The sequence below is a fragment of the Colobus angolensis genome, unplaced genomic scaffold (genome assembly GCF_000951035.1).
Source record: "Colobus angolensis palliatus isolate OR3802 unplaced genomic scaffold, Cang.pa_1.0 Scaffold259, whole genome shotgun sequence".
Lineage (NCBI taxonomy): Eukaryota > Metazoa > Chordata > Mammalia > Primates > Cercopithecidae > Colobus > Colobus angolensis.
In genome coordinates this window covers 98,722-116,872 of record NW_012115810.1, presented here as the reverse complement: position 1 = coordinate 116,872, position 18,151 = coordinate 98,722, and the positions used below count along the sequence as shown (strand labels likewise).

At 35.5% G+C, this 18,151-nt stretch overlaps 1 protein-coding gene across 3 annotated transcripts in view; it reads right to left on the bottom strand.

Annotated features, from left to right (window-relative positions):
- Positions 1-18,151, bottom strand: part of SLC38A11 (solute carrier family 38, member 11) — a 56,294-nt gene that overhangs the window by 22,601 nt on the left and 15,542 nt on the right. For all 3 annotated transcript variants that reach the window (XM_011947078.1, XM_011947081.1, XM_011947079.1), the window contains 2 exons: positions 17,348-17,454; positions 15,220-15,299 (listed from right to left, as the gene is read on the bottom strand). In XM_011947078.1, the coding sequence (XP_011802468.1) occupies positions 15,220-15,299; positions 17,348-17,454 (187 nt within the window). The remainder of the gene's footprint in view (positions 1-15,219; positions 15,300-17,347; positions 17,455-18,151) is intronic.

The following is an 18,151-nucleotide window of genomic DNA, read 5'->3' as shown; positions in this document are numbered from 1 at the left end:
TAATCTTTGACTTTATAAAATCAGTTTAATAAATTTTATTTTCTTTTCTTTTACTTTATTTGTGAGACAGGATCTCACTGTAACCCCAGGCTGGAGAGCAGTGGTGTGATCATAGCTCACTGCAGCCTCAAACTCCTAGCCTCAAGAGATCCGCCAGCCTCTGCCTCCCAAGTAAGCTAGGACTATAGGTGCATGTCACCACACTTGGCTATGTTTTTAATTTTAATTTTTTTTTTTTTTGCAGAGGTGGGGGTCTTGCTATGTTGTCCAGGCTGGTCTTGAACCATTGGTCTGAGGGATCCTCCTGCTTTGGCCTCCAACAGTGCTGAGATTACAGGTGTGATCCCTTGCCTGGCCTGTGAATGTATTCTTTTGAGAAAAATAAATACATTGAATAAATGAAAATTAAAACAACATTGAGAAGAAGCAGAATTCCTTATAATACCTTAGAAAGCTTTAAAAAGATCTAGGCAAATAATGAAGGTTACTGTAAAATTTAGATCATTTTAACAGCAATGATTCAAGTGTTTCAAAATATTTTAGTACTAACAAAAATAGGAACTGGCTTATAGCAGTTTGTAGCCTTAGAACAGCAAACACTTTTAAAATTAATTGCTTCCCTTACCCTGGAAAATCTAAACGAATGCTTCATTATATATTTTTAATAAACCGTTCGTGTTTATGGGGGTTGCGGTAGGAGATGGAGAGCTTTGGGGAGTTAAATTCATTTTGCAATATTGTCTCAGTTCGGATTCTTGCATTCTGAAATTTTAGCCTGATTTTTAACAGGTGAATAACAATAAGGCAATGTAGTAGGAAGCAAGTCCTATCAAAGGGAGCTCCAGTCTCTGCAGACTGATAAAAAAGAGCCTCAGAACTTAAACCTCTGGATCAGGAGAATCAAAAAACATCATGCCTCTCTATGCTACCTGCCCAACCTCTTTCAGTTAAACAGAGGCACTTTCAAATATACAATTCCAGCAGAGCCTGCATTTTTGTTTTAAGAGCCTCATGTATTAGCCTTTTTAGCCAGACACATCTGGGAGTTAAGTGCTTTGGATGACACAAAACAAAGGCTCCATGTTGCCTGTCACACCACAAGCTATTAATGACAAGCAGATCTGACCACTTCCGCCAGCTCCTGCATCCAGTGAAAGCTCCTCATTCTCAGCTCACTTATATTCTGATTCTGTTCTATAGACAACCATGGCTTACGTTAATATATAAAGCTGCTCAGGAAAATTCTTCTTAGGAATCACTCTGAATATTAAAACTGATTCATTTAAACACACACACACACATACACACACACACACAAATGGGAAAACCAGTCTATGCTTCTGGATTGAAAGAATCAATATCATTAAAATGACTATACTACCCAAAACAATCTACAGATTCAACACTATTCCTATCCAACATCATTTTTCAAATTTAGAAAAAAATATTCTGAAATTCATATGGAATGAGAAAAGCCCCATTAGCTAAAACAACCCTGAGTAAAAAGAACAAAGCCAGAGGCATCACATTATCTGACTTCAAACTATACTATGAGGCTACAGTAACCAAAGAAGCATCGTACTAGTATATAGACACATAGACCAGTGGAACAGAATAGAGAATCCAGAAATAAAGCCACACACCTACAACCATCTGGTCTTTGACAAAGTTGGCAAAAATAAGCAATGGGGAGAGGATTCCCTATCCAATAAGTGGTGCTGAGATAACTGGCTAACCATATGCAGAAGAATGAAACTGGACCCCTACCTTTTTCCATACACAAAAATTAACTTGAGATGGATTAAATATTTAAATGCAAGAACTCAAACTATTCTTTTGAATAGTTTCATTATCCTAAAGAAAACCTAGGAAATACCCTTCCCGACATTGGCCTTGGCAAAGAATTTATGGCTAAGTCCTCAAAAGCAATCACAACAAAAACAAAGACTGACAAGTGGTACCTAATTAAACTAAAAAGCTTCTGCACAGCAAAAGAAACTATCAACAGAATAAACAGACAACCTACAGAATGAGAGAAGATATTTACAAACTATGTATATGACAAAGTTCCAATATCCAGAATCCGCAAGGAACTTAATTCAACAAGCAAAAAACAAATAACTCCATTAAAAGGTGGGAAAAGGACATGAACAGACATTTCTCAAAAGAAGACATACGAACAGCCGATGAACATATGAAGAAATGCTCAACATCACTAATTATCCAAGAAATGCAAATCAAAACCACAGTGAGATACCATCGCACACTAGTAGTAATAGCTATAATTAAAAAGTAAAAACAAACAAACAAACAAAAAAACAGAAGCTTCCAGCCTGGGCAATGTAACTGGGACCCCATCTCTACAAAAATAAAAAAATTAGCCATGCGTGGTGGCACACACCTATAGTCCCAGCTACTTAGGGGGCTGAGGTAGGAGGATTGCTTGAGCCTAGAAGGTCCAAGTTGCAGTGAGCCATGATTGCACCACCGCACTACAGCCTGGATGAAAGATCAAGACCCTGTCTTGTAAAATAAAAAATAACAAATGTTAGTGGGGTTGTGGAGAAAAGGGAACACTTATACACTATTGGTGGTAATGTGAATTAGTTCAGCCATGGTGGAAAGCAGTTTGGAGATATTTCAAATAAATTAAAACAGAACTACCATTCAGCCAAGGAGTTCCATTACTGGGTACATACCCAGAGGAAAATAAATCACTCTACAAAAAAGTTGCATGTACTTGTATGTTCACCACAGCAGTACTCGTAATAGCCAAGATGTAAAATCAATCTAGGCGCCCATCAACATTGGATTACATGAAGAAAATATGGTACATATACACCATGGAATTCTATGCAGCCATAAAAAAGAATGAAATCATGTCCTTTGCAGCAATATAGGTGCAGCTGGAGGCCATTATCCTAAGCAAATTAACACAGGAACAGAAAAGCAAATGCCACATGTTCTCACTTATAAGTAGGAACTAAACATTGGGTACATGTGGATATAAAGATGGGAACAACAGACACTGGAACTGGGAACACAGACTACTAAAGAGGGGAAAGAAGGAGGGGCAAAGGTTGAAACACTACCCATTGGGTAATGTGCTCACTACCACAGTAATGACGGGATCATTTGTACAGGTGACTGGATCACTTGTACTCCAAACCTCAGTGTCATCCAATAAACCCATGTAACCAACCTACACATGTACCCCCTGAATATAAAATAAAAGTTGAAATTATTTAAAAACTATATATTCCAATTAGTTCTGTACATCCTGTAAGAAACCCTTGATGCAAATCATTTCTAATTAAAAAAGACAATGGATCAAATTTTCATTAAACCTTAAAAATGAATTTATTAAAAAACTGATTTCTAGCTAAAGTTTACATAAAACTTTATGCTTTTTTTTGCTGAAATATGAATTTTTAAAATATGAATCACATAAGAAGCTAGCACAGCTTGGCACCATAAACATCACAAATACTTCATTTTTGCCATTTGGGACACCAGTCTCTTTTAATTCTTATTCTGTCACCTACTGGGTGGTCTCTAATTCCTCTGTTAACACTTAAAAATTGGTGTTAACTGTGTTTACCTCTGTGGGTTTGGATTAAAAGGTGGGAGGGGGCAGGATTTCACTTTTTTAATATAATGAAAACTTGTGAGAATTATGGGTGTTGCTTTGGTTCTTTGTTGTGCTTTTTCACAAAACAGAATTAAAATATCATGTGAATTTAAATTAAAAATAAATGTAATTTCAGATGTGATGTCCACATAATTCTCTGTCGTTGGGGTTCTACTTGGATTGTGCCTCTCTTCACCTTATATGCAGTCCCTGTACAGTTTTGTCCACATACTGTCTCCAAAATCCAGACTTGCATTTCCAAAAGGTTGGGTGACTTCTACTCCTCTTCCCACAAGGATTCCACAAAATGAGAATATATTTAAAATATACTATATATTTTTTCCAGATAATCTTTCCTTCATATCCTGGTAAATCACGTTTAAAAAGGTAGACCCCTGTATGTCTCTCTAGCAGCATAGTCATAATTCTATTAAGTAGTCCACTGAGGTTATCTTTTATGTGACCTTTGCTCCACCCCACATTCTAATAAGCTGTAAGAGGTCTTCAGAAAAGGAGTGTGATATATTGGTCTTAATAGCCCCAGTACCTAGAAGAGTGACTTACCCAGTAGACACTTAATAAGTGTTAGTTTGCTGGCAGACTCTTCTATTTTCTTCCTTTGGCAGTGAGTTCTGGGCCATCTACCCATATAGTTCTCCAAGCTGGAAACTCTGGCATCGCCCTAGGTAACTCCTATACCCTTAGTGCCTTCATTCAGTCAGTCACTAAGTTCTCCTGATTTTACCAGTTTAAAATTACTTGAGCTTCCCCTCTTCTTCATTACCAGTCTTATCCTTATATCATTTCCATTGTCAAATGGAATCTTTTTGCCTGGATGCTTGGCTTGCTATAGATAGTCTCCTTCCAGGTCTTTATATTCCCATCTGTCCTCGCCTCCACTGCAAGAGAAGTCCAATTAAAATTGAGACTCGATCTAGTTACTCACCTGTATAAGAACTTTCAATGCCCCATTAACTAAAGAATAAATCCAAGTTTCTCACTACCACATGTAAAGCTTTCCTTCATCTTGGTCTCTGCCAGACTCTCTAGGCTCATTTCCTTTTATGCACTGGTACAGCTTTCAGCTCAGAATCACCAAAACCCTAGTTACTTTCTAAATACAGAAGCTGTATAGCTTGTGGTGATAGGGAAGTCAGGATCAGTGGGTGCTATGGTTTGAATGTTTGTATCCCCTCTAAAATTAAGGTTGAAACTTAATCCCCAGTGAAACAATATTAAGAGGTGGGGCCTTTAGGAGGTAATTAGGCAATTAGGGCAGAGCCCTCATCGATGAGATTAGCACCCTTATAAAAGTGCTGGAGAAAGTGAGTTCAGCCTCTTTTTGTTCTTCCATCCCTTCCTTCACGTGAGGATGTAGCATTTGTCCCCTCCAGAGGAAGCAGAGTTCAAGGTGTCATCTTGGGAGCAGAAAGAGCAGCTCTCACCAGACACCAAATGCCAGTGCCTTGATGGTGGACTTCCCAGCCTCCAGAACCATGACAAACAAATTTCTATTCTTTATAAATTACCCAGTCTGTGGTATTTTCTTACTGTAGCATACAAAGACTGAGTAAGTACAGAACCACTTTCAGCAGTTTTTCAAAAGAGATAATATGGAGATATGACACTTGCTAAAACTATGATAAAATGCATTTGAGAAACAATGTGAAAAACAGAGTTTTGGAGAAAATTATCAAAGGAGGGCCTTTATTTTTATGTGGTAGCTCCCCCAGCCAATGGCAAAATAACCCTCTTCTCCAAGTTCTTCCTAGTGTTAGAACTTGAAACTCCGTCTGCTGTTATATGTATCCCATCTCTGGGTCACACACATTTCTGTCTACAGTATCTTCTAACCCGTCCCTACCAACTTCCTGTCCCCCATGTCCCTTTTTGAGTCAACTTATGCCTGTTTATTTTTTAAAGCAAAAAGCCACGTATTTTCTTATCCTGAAATATTACCTTCCTGCACAGGTTGGGCTAAGGGTCCTTCCTCTGTTTCCATAGCACTTACTCATAATTCTATTACTTATTATATCGAGATTGTCTATCATAAGTTTGTTCCACAAACTATAGGGATCTGAGGTCAAGGACTGTGCTTTCTTCATCTTATAGTCCCAGTACCTGGAAGAGTGACTGGCATCAGTTATACATTTAATAAAATGTTATTGGTTCAAAGAACAGGTTCATCTATCTATGGATGGATTCCATTTATAAAATAACTAACGGTGAGTGAAATAAGCACTTAATATTGAGCAGCCTAGGCTGTTCCTCCAGCTCCACTAACACAGGGACTGGACTAATCCTCCCTGAGCATGTATTATCTTGCAAATATCTTTCCTATTTTTATGTAGACTCAGATAAAGCAATAGTTCTATGCATTCTTTCATGTAGGCAATCTTCCTGGTAAAACATACCAATAGTTCTAACAGTGAGTGCTGCAGAGCCTGGAGTCAAAATGGTGTTTTAGCAAATGGGTTAGCAAATGTTACTAGCATCAAAGTAGCCTCAGGCAAATTTTCTTTGACAGTGTTTGTACGAAATTTTTATTTGTCTCAAGACAATGTTTTATTGTCTGATTACTTCAAAATTTTTGTCAGTTAATCCCCAAGTTGAATGAACTAAAACCAGAATTTGGATTCATTCATGCATCCAATTGATGATTCAGCAATTCTTTGCTGAATTCTAATTCTTTGTTAGGCACTTTGCTGAGTAATGGGTATATAGTGTGAACAAAGCAAATGTAATCTCCCTTTTCACAGTGCTTACAATATAGTGAGAGACAGAAAATACACATAGAAGAAAACACACAGAATATAACTAAAGATAATTTAACAAATACATTATTATTTTATTTCTATGTGTAGATCCTTCTCACTTCCTATGGTGAGACCAATAGGAAATTTAATCAACCAGAATATTCATGTTGTGAACCTACTCCTATTTACTACACTCTCTGATAATCATCTCATCTTTGAAAAAATATAGGTTATCAGGCATGAATACTCAAATTCCCTTCACTGATCTTTAGAATGTGTTCACAATTTACTCCTTATATTCTTATCCTATTGTTTCAAAAGGACAAAGTATTTTAACTGCTCTCCAAGATCACCCTAACTGTATCCAAAAGTCTAGCTTTTCATCATTTCATGGAGGACTTTGGGTTCTATGTTTTGGCTTAGTCTATGTCACATGTTCAATATATTCCATGATAAAGATGGTACTTTTTTAGAGCTCTTACTCTCTCAAGCCACTGTTTCACCATGTTACTTTCATTCATAGATGTTCTTCATAAAAGAAGAGAAGGGCAGGGAAGGGGGAAATTGGAGGAAGGATATTCCAAATTCACTTTCCTATCACTCACTTACATCTTAATTTTCTCTAACCTGGCTTCCACCCATATCATTTGATTGAAATTCCCATCACTGAAGTGGACATATGTAGTTTGCACCCTGCAATGGCTACTCCCCCTTCTGCTGGCATCACTGTCCTTTGGGACACCCTTTTCCCTATTTTTATTTCAATTGCTTTAGTTGGGTTCATCCTATCCCTAGATCCAGGTGTGGGCATGTAACCTAAAGGCAAACAACTCAATATAGGCCATGATGATAGGGTCTATAATCCTCATATATCTTTGTTAGAGCCAATCAGAACTAATTCTGTGAGTGAGGTTGTAGGTACCTTAAAAGAGAAAATTCTTTCTCTTTCTATGGATTTGAACTGGAATTGATGTAGGTTGAGATTGCTGCCACCATCTTGTCAGGGAGAAAAGCTTTCAGAAACTAGAGTCAAAACAGGAAGTACAGGCAAGAGATGGTAAAAGAGAGATAATGTCTGATTTCATTAATTGAGCTCTTAAATCCAAGCATACTAATAATCCTAATAATAGGACTAACCTTGAACTTACAGTTAAGGGAGTAAATTCTCTTTTGCTTCAACCAGTTAAGGTTCTGTGCTTGCTTACATTTGCAACATAAAGGATGACAATTTATACATCATCAAAAAATTCAGTGGCTCCACATCAAAAAGTTAGACCTCAATTTAACAACCAAACATTACAAGTAAAAGAACTAAAGAACCACGAGACAGTTAACCCCAAAGCTAGCAGAAGACAAGAAATAACCAAAATCAGAGCTGAACTGAAGGATTTGAGACACAAAAAACATTCAAAAGATCAATGAATCCAGGAGCTGGTTTTTTGAAAATTCAAAAAATAGATAGACAGCCAGCTAGACCAATAAAGATGAAAAGAGAGAAGATCCAAATAAATACAGTTCAAAACGACAAGGGGAATATTACCACTGACCCCACAGAAATAAAATAACAATCAGAGAATATTATGAACACCTCCATGCACATAAACTAGAAACTCTAGAAGAAATGGATACATTCCTGGATACATACACCCTCCCAAGACTGAACCAGGAAGAAATTGAATCCCTGAAGAGACCAATAATGAGCTCTGAAATTGAATCAATAATAAATAGCCTACCAATCAAAATAAGCCCAGGACTAGAGACATTCACAGCGGAATTCCACCAGATGTACAAAGAAGAGTTGGTACATTCCTGCTGAAGCTGTTCCAAAAAACTCAGGAGAAGGGACTCCTTCCTAACTTACTCTATGAGACCAACATCATCCTGATGCCAAAATCTAGCAGAGAAACAACATCAACAAAAAAAACTTCAGGCCAATATCTTTGGTGAACATCAATGCAAAAATACTCAACAAAATATTGACAAACCAAATCCAGTAGCACATCAGAATGTTTATCCACCACAATCAAGTAGGCTTTATCCCTGGGATGCAAGGTTGGTTCAATATATGCAAATCAGTAAATGCGATTCATCACATAAAGAGAACTAAAGACACAAATGATACGATTATCTCAATAAACGCCAAAAAGAGTTTTGATAAAATTCAACACCCCTTCACATTAAAAACTCTTAATAAACTAGGAATTGAAGGAACATACCTCAAAATAATAAAAGCCATCTGTGACTAAACCACAGCCAACATCATACTCAATGGGCAAAAGCTGGAAGCATTCCACTTGAAAACCAGCATAAGATAAGGATGCCCTGTCTCACCACTCCTATTCCACATAGTACTGGAAGTCCTGGCCAGAGCAATCAGGCAAGAGAAAGAAATAAAGGGCATGCAAATAGGTAGAGAGGAAGTCAAACTATCCTTATTTGCAAATGACATGATCCTATATCTTTTGTGTCCCAAAGGACAGTGATGCCAGAAAACCCCATAGTCTCAGCCAAAAAAAGATAAGCCAATAAACAACTTCAGCAAAGCCTCAGGATACAAAATCAGTGTATAAAAATCACTAGCACTCCTATATACCAACAACAGTCAAGCAGAGTGCCAAATCAGGAAGGCAATCTCATTCACAACTGCCACACACACACACACAAATCAGAGATGATACAAACAAATGGAAAAAAAAATTCCATGTTTATGGATAGGAAGGATCAATATCATTAAAATGGCCACATTGCCCAAGGCAATTTACAGATTCAATGTTATTCCTATTAAACTGCCAATGACATTCTTCACAGAACTAGAAAAAACTATTTTGAAATTCACATGGGACCAAAAAAAAGCCTGAATAACCAAGGCAATCCTAGGCAAAAAGAACAAAACCAGAGGCATCACGCTACCCAACTTCAAACTACACTAAAGGGCTACAGTAACCAAAACAGCATGGTTCTGATACAAAAACAAACACATAGATCAATGGAACAGAATAACAAGCCCAGAATTAGGGTTGCACATCTACAACTATCTGATCTTTGACAAATCTGACAGAAACAAGCAATGGTGAAAGGACTCCTTATTCAATAAATGATGCTGGGAAAACTAGCTAGCCAAATGCAGAAGATCAAAACTGGACCCCTTCCTTATACCATATACAAAAATTAACTCAAGATGGATTAAAGACTTAAATGTAAAACTCAAAACTATGAAATCCCTGGAAGACAACTTAGGCAATACCATTCCGGACATAGGAATGGGCAAATATTTCATGACAAAAATGCCAAAGGCAATTGCAACAAAAGCAAAAATTGACAAATAGGATCTACTCGACCTAAAGAGCATCTGCACAGCAAAAGAAACAATCAGCAAAGTGAACAGACAACCTATAGAATAGCAGTACATTTCTGCAAACTATGCATCTGACAAAGGTCTAATATATAGCATCTTATAAGGAAGTTAAACAAATTTACAAGAAAAAAATAAACCATTAAAAAGTAGGCAAAGGACATGAACACTCTTCAAAAGATATACATGTGACCAACATTCATATGAAAAAAAACTCAGCGTCAATGATCATTAGAAAAATGCAAATCAAAACCACAATGACATATCATCTCACACCAGTCAGAATGGCTATTATTGAAAAAATCGAAAAATGACAGCTGCTGGCAAGATTGCAGAGAAAAAGTAACACTTATACACCATTGGTGGGAGTGTAAAATTAGTTCAACCATTGTGGAAGACAGTGTAGTGATTCCTCAAAGATCTGAAAAGCAGAGCTACCATTTGACACATCTATCCCATTACTGAGTATATACCAAAAGAATATAAATTGTTTTCTCATAAAAACATGTAAATGTGTTATGTTCATTGCAGCACTAGTCACAATAGCAAAGACATAGAATCAACCTAAATGTCCATCAATGGCAGACTGGATAAAGAAAATGTGGTACATGTACACCATGGAATACTATGCAGCCATAAAAAAGATCATCTCCTCTGCAGGAACATGGATTGAGCTGGAAGCCCTTATCCTTAGCAAACTAATGCAGGAAAAGAAAAGTAAAGAACATGTATTCTTACTTATAAGTGGGAGCTAAAAGATCACAACACATGGACACAGAGAGGGGAACAACACACACTGGGACCTATCAGAAGGTGGAAGTTGGGAGAAAGAAGAAGATCAGGAAAGATAACTAATGAGTACTATGCTTAATACCTAGATGATGAAATAATCGATCCAACACACCTCCATGATACAAATTTACTTATATAACAAACCTGCACACGTACCCGTGCTCTTAAAAGTTCAGTGGCTAATATTTGTTAGAATGAATCATTTATTTCCTTAAATATGTAGCCTTCCTCTGTCTTTACCCATTTTTAAAAATCCTTTTCTTAACCCCCTCTGCTTCTTCTTTATGTGTAGCATAAAACTGCAGAATTCAGGGTTTGAATGTATAAGGGTCAAGGAAACTAATGTGCATTGAGATCTTCATGGAAGACACATTTTATATGTATAAATGCCTAAGGTATGGACTCGCTTTTTGGAATTTTGTTTAGAATACCACACGATTAAAATGCTAAAAGAAAGATGTCATATGAGGGGAAAATAGTTGTAAATTTGGACTGCATGTTATAATTTCCATTCTGAATGTAAAGAATTGAATATTAATAAGGCATTAAGTGAAGGCTTTTTTTTTTTAACAGTGATAATGCCTCTGATTCTATCTAAAAAAAATGGGAGAACTGTTATTGCATTTTTATATTAGCACACTTTCTGAAAAGCAATTAAATTTCCTCGCCACCTCAGTTTTTAGAAAGCAAAAGATTAGAAACTACAATAAAACTGAACATAATTTCCAAAAAACCTGAAAGTCATTGGACTGTGAGATATTTGAAATCATATCAAAAAGCAGAATTTATGGCCCTATGACTTACGGAAAAGAAAATTGAATTGTGTTTTATTTTTAAAACATAACCACTAAAATGGTGTTTCCATAGTAACAAGGTCAATACCAGTAGCCATTACAGACCTTCCCCTTTTCTGATGGTGGGTTTAAAGATCTTTTCCAAACACCACTTTAAAAGACCTATGAAGAAAACACAGGTTTTCTGATCATTCATCTGAACCGAAAATGAAGAAAACCACACATGGAGTATTGAATTTCTCATGTTTTATGGATTACAAGCATTCATCGCTGTCATCTTTTCAGAAAGAAGCCTGCCTGACTAGCTACCATGCCAAATCCTGAACTTGGGATTTGATTAGCCTGATTGTAAATCAGGATGAACAGAAGTTGTTTGCAGTAGTATTCAAACAGACATAAAAGGTGGCACAGTATTAAAAAACATACTTCTTTAACATCTAAATATTGAAAGAGTTAAGTAAATAATCCTTGTTATTAAATTTCAAAGGCTCAGATAAAATATTGTATCGCTACTAGAGGAAGGTCAGACAGATGTAGGCCACATTTTGTTGACAACAGAACTAAATAGCTCTTTGGCCATAAAAATCAGTTCATTGAGCCCCACCAGGAAGTGGACTGCCCTTTCTTTTTTCTCTATATCAAGGTACACTGCCTATATGATAGTCATTTGTATAGCTTTGTCTTCTTCACTAAACTGAGAGCCCCTTGAAAGCAGAGATACTTTATTTCTCTATGTATTCATGACAGTATTTCACATGATATTTTGTACATAAAAAATACTGAAAAAAACAAGCAGAGAATGCATCATGAAAAATAATCACAAAACAGTAGCTAAAATAACAAAATCTCTGGTTTAATTTTAGAAACAATGTATCAGTTAAAAATATGTACTCATGATTTTAATCTCTTTAAACCAAGAGGCTTTAGAATCTTTGTTCATAGAATCCCCAACAGCAAAATAATGAATCCAATTACCTGCCCCCTAGATCAATTCCTTCAGAATCTCTACAGGTGGGGCTCTGGCATCAGTATTTTCTAAAGTTACTCAGATGATTCTTATGTGAAACAAGTGTTGAGAATCATTGCTTTACACAGTTCTCCCATGGTGCAACTGAGGATTAATTTACTTCCTACGTTAGCTATATTTCCCCCGCAATATTGCCTCATAATACTATATTTAGCAAACCTATAAGAACTTTTATTATAACCCAATGATTTTTCCCTGTGAACACTTTTTATAATAAAAAGTATCAACTAAAACAGTTTGGTCTTACACAATTAAAACTTTTAGCCCAAATTATCATTTATAGTATTCTGTTTAATATACTTATTAGCTTTCTGTTACTGTGAATTCAGCTTTAAAAACCAGAGCTGAATACAGTACCAACATAACAGACAGTAAATAAATATCAGTAGAATCAGTAAATAAATATCGGTAGAATTAAGTATATGTTTTTGTGCTTTTATACATACTTTTCTGAGTCTGTAATGCCTACAGACTCACACCCTCTATGTATCTGGAAAAATTGCAATTCATCTTTTAAAACACACAGATCATATTTTTCTTCCTCCACGAAACCTTCCCTGATGGGGATAGATCATTAAGCACCTTCTACTCTGGCACTGTCTCTGCTTCCCTTTCATGCTTCTGCTTTGCACTTAGCACTTATCACCTTGTACTGTCATCGATTTTTCTTCCTTTTTTTTTTTTTTGGTTTTAATATAAGCCCTTTCTCCATTGTTGATTGTGAATAATTGGCAGGAGGTGCTAATTCAGGCCTCTGTCTGCTTTTTCTCTCAGGGCACAACACAATCACTGGAAACAATAGAAACTCAGTAGGTGTTTACTAAAGTGAATGAATAAATGGCCATATTGAAGTGAAAGAGGCGCATTTCAAAACCACTAATGTAGGCCAGGCATGGTGGCTCACACCTGTTAATCCCAGCACTTCGTGGGGCTAAGGCAGGATTGTTTGAGGTCAGGAGTTTGAGGCTGGCCTGGGCAACATAGTGAGACTCTATCTCTACAAAAAAATAAAAGAAAAAATTAGCCGGGTGTGATGGCACATGCCTGCAGTCCCAGCTACACAGAAGGGTGAGGCAGGAGGACTGCTTGAACCCAGGATTCAAGGTTGCAGTGAGCTATGATTGTACTATTGCACTCCAGTCTTGGAGTGAGACTTGGGTGACAGAGTGAGATGCTGTCTCTAAAAAAAGGTAAAAACAAAACAAAACAAAAAAACCACTAATGCTATGAATTGAATTGTGTCCCTCCAAATTTACATGTTGAAGCCTTAACTCCCACTGTGCTGGCATTTGGAGTTGAGACCTTTGGGAGACTTTGAGAGATCATTAGTGTTAGACAAGTGCATGAGGGAAGGGTAGAGCCCTCAATACGGGACTGGTGCCCTTATAAGAAGAGACATCTGAGATCTTGCTCTCTCTCTCTGCCATGTGAGAACACAGCAGGAAGACTGCCCTCATCAAGGCAGGAAGATGGCCCTTACCAGAATCCTATCATGCTGGCACCCAGATCTCTGACTTCCAGCCTCCAGAACTATGAGAAAATATATTTCTGTCATTTAACATTACTTGGTTTATGTTTTTTTTTGTTATTCTGAGATGACCAATACAACTGTGAATCAGGATTAAATTATTTGAAGAAAAAAATATAAACATTACAGATATTTATGCTTTCTCTCCTTTACTTCAATCCTTTAAAAATAAGTGTTTGCTTTTTCAAAGAAAAGGCTATATCAAATGCACTTAGATGGGATATTTCATAGATATTTCATGATTTTTCCCCAATTAGCCTGAGGCCTTTATTTATTTATTTATTTTTTATTTTTTGGTATTTTCCTGATAAACTAAGAAGCCTATCAGTGGAAAATGAATTAATTTTGCAGAGCAACAATTAATCAATGAGAAAACATAAATTACCTTGGCCACTGCATTAACAATTAGGGCTATTCATTAGGTTTCCTTTTATGTTTTTTCTTACAGATGTCATTCATTAAAAACCCAGTATTCCTTGCACTGTGCTAAATATTACATCTTAAATTAATTTTTCTTTGTCTTGCTTAGAGAAAACATTTAAGATACCCTGGAAGCTCCTTAATGTATTATTTATTTATTCAACTAATATTTATTGTGAATTGTGGAAACCAAATTCAGTGTTTAAAGCCTATCTAAGCTGGTTTCATTCTAGCATTTTCTTGGGACCATGACTATAAACTGCCCAGTCCGTATCTGGGGAATGTACCGTATAAGCAAAGCATACACACAGTGTAGTTTAGATTGACAATACACATACTTTTAAATTTCATGAATGAGTAACATTTTTACAATTGGGGGAACTAACACCAATTTGTCAACATTTTACCTGACCAAATAATAACAGTGAAAAGAAACAAATACCACTATCAGTTTTTATCTTTAGTTCACAAATGATGGAGTATTTTAACACAAAATAATTAAGGAAAATAATCAGAAGAGAATAAAGGGTGGTTTTCAAAGTGTTCACATTTTGTTTAATGGATAAAAACATCCACTATGTCCCTTATTCTTCTTATTTCAGTCTAAATTAGTGAAACTTTGTTCCTCTTTTCAACTATTTAAAATTCCTTTCTTATTCTAATTCTAATTATTTCTTATTCTAATTCTTTCAGCCATTAAAATAATAAGTAAACCTGGTTTAATTCTACCAGCCTTGTAGGGTCCAAATGAAAAATGCATGTTTACTGACCTGTAATTATTTTACCTCATTTTGTCAAATACCAAAGATAAATGATGTTTCTTATACCATGGTTATTTTATATTTCTGCATCTATGCCCTCTAAATATCTATGTGAAGGCTATAAACCAAAGACTAACAAATATAACAACAAAACTTACATGTGTGGACCCAATGAAATTGCCCTCGCCATTACAATTCCAAGAATCAGAGTTGTTAAACCTGTAGAGATGAGGGAGACCTGTCAAAGAAAATACAAGGATATTGCCAGTTTAGGACAAAAATTATTTTATTTTAAATGTTAAGTCTTTCTCGTTTTTAATTGGGTAAACTTACATATAGATTTTTCTGCCTAATTCTTTAGTAGGTTATTCTTGAAGCTTGGTGTTGATAATCTCAGGCAGGTAACTTCTTATCAGATCATAGTGTTGGTCCCCGCACCCACCCCAAGTAGGTGAGCAAGTATTATACATGACTGTCATCACCATGCAATATGGCTTTGAAAAATTTTAGTGGCTCCTGCATGGAATACAAAACTGGTGATTTTAGCTTATAAAAGTAAAAGTGAAATTATGTTTCCTTTTTTCTTCAAGTCCTATTTTAGTGTTGACATGTGCCTTTTTACTATCTATAATTGCTGCTTCTACTTGTCTTACTCTCTTTCTTTCAACACCACATACATTCCTCTCCCTTCTTTTCTTATTTTTATTTTTATTTATTTATTTTTTTGAGGAGGGGTACCTCAGTTTTTTCCTCTCTGCTCTTCAGCTCTACTTTTCCTACATGGTTTTGCCCTTTGGTCTGTGTTTCTAGGCCTGTTTTGCTTCTTCCTGTCTGTTCTGTCATTATGTCAACTGGTTAAAATATAAACTGGTCTGTGTATGTCTGTGCCCTGTGCACTCATTATGCTAGGTTTGTGTGTCTAGTCTTAATTTTTTTAAATGAACAAGCACATTATGGATCCTTTCTCTGATAAGAAAAAATAAATATAAAACTGCTTGTAATTTATGTGAGTCTCATTAACCTTGTTTTCTAAGTTGTTAATTTTTAACTAGAAAGAAGTTTCTATTATGAATTGGCTTATCTTTTGAGGGAGAGAGAGATTAAACAACATCCCCAAGGTGACACAGCTGGAATGTGGCAGAGAGGGAACTCAGATACAAGCAGCCTGACTGCAGATTAGGGCTCCTAATCACTCTTCTTTGCTCATTGAGTGATTTATTTAGCTATCGCAATATGACACTTTTAAGGGGGATTTAGGAAAAAATGCCCAGGTATTAATAATATAACAGAATGTTAATAGTCTTCCTTTTATGAACGCCTCGCTCTCTGCTCAGAAGATAACATCTATGTGTACACTGAATATGTGAAACGGAAAATAGTTCAAACATTTTATATAATTCACAAAAAAGCATGTTTTGATACAGACTTGTTTGTTTCTGGTTGGCTATTAGGGATGGTTAGAATACTCTGAAATATTATGTCTACCCTCAGCTCTACCTGGAAGGATGAACTTCATAACTGGATACACAACATCAAACATCACAGTGAAAAGTAAAATTCAGTCAAATGTTGGATTTTTCAAAATAGAATATAAAAATATTATATAAATAACTCTTTAAAAAAATATCTTGTCAGAATGTTTGGCATTACGTAGACATAGTACCAATAATATTTTGGGTAAAATACAAATATTCCTTGAGAGTAAGTGCAAATGAGCATCTGTAGTGAACTGAATAATTATTTAATTGTTTTCATTAGAAGAGTTCAGTATTCCTCTTTAGTAATATGAATCATAAATATTGGCAAAATTCTCAAAAATTGACCAATCAACACATTGAAAATTAAATTCACTGGATGAAAAATAAGCACAGTAGACATTGTAATTTACAAATAAATATATTTTAAGCCATTGAAGTGATTCATTGTTACTTCTTAATTTTAAATTGTTTAAACTACCTACACAAAAGATGGAACACTTTTCCAATAAATTAGATTTGCTTTAAATATAGTTATTTGTATTTTCTAAATTTAAAATGTGTTGTCTGACATCAGGGTATCTACCTTAAAAAAGAGAAAGGAAGAATATATTTAGTTCATACTCATCAACTATTTAACCATCGGTTCTCACAAACTAATGATTCGAACACAGTTTACTCTAGCATAACCATTAAGTAAACTAGAAGAAACTAAAGATGAATACTGTAACTAAGAACTTTGTCAAGTAGACAGTAGATTACTGCAGGCAACAAGGTACTTTTCTATGACAATTTAAAAGGTAAAAATTACCTTTCCAAGCTTCGCTATATTTCGGTACAAAGATAAAGGCAGAGTAAAGGTAACTGTGGAAAGCCCAATAATGAAGTGGCGACCAATAAACACGTTTTCAGGATCAACTAAAACACAATAAATATTAAATATTACAGGTATAAGTAACACATTGGTGACACACTCAATAGCTCGGCATTTAATTATAAACATTACCTAAACATAAATACTACCTCAATGACAATGATTTTGAGTTAATACTCTCCATAAAACCATATAAAAATAAAAATAAATCACAATACAAACACAAAAAACCTTCAGGATGACTTATACTTCAAATGATGTTATAATATTTAACACTGAAATTATTTTACTAGCCTCCTAACCAGTTTTCATGCTTCTGCCTTCCTTTGTCCTCTTACAGTATACTCTTAACCCAGAAATTACAGAATTCCTTTTCTAAGGTAAAAAACATTATGTCATTCCCCGCCCAAAACCCTTTAATGATGAAACCCTTCAGGTAGAAAGTAAGCTATAGGAGGATGATGCATTTTCTAAGGTTTTTTTTTTGTTTGTTTTGTTTTGTTTTTTTTCTGTACCCAAGACACTTGGACAGTAATACTTTAAAAAAATTTCAAAAATAAAGATTTAGATAAAAATATTTAATATATTTCTATACTTTTGTCAAGAAAAAAGTGGTTTCCCTGATTGGCAGAAGCAACATACAGGATAGGGCAGAAGTCACAGGGAAGCTGCTGTAACTGGTAGATGTGGCAGATTCTTGGCCATGGTCAAATACAAATAGAAAATTATATATATCAAAAA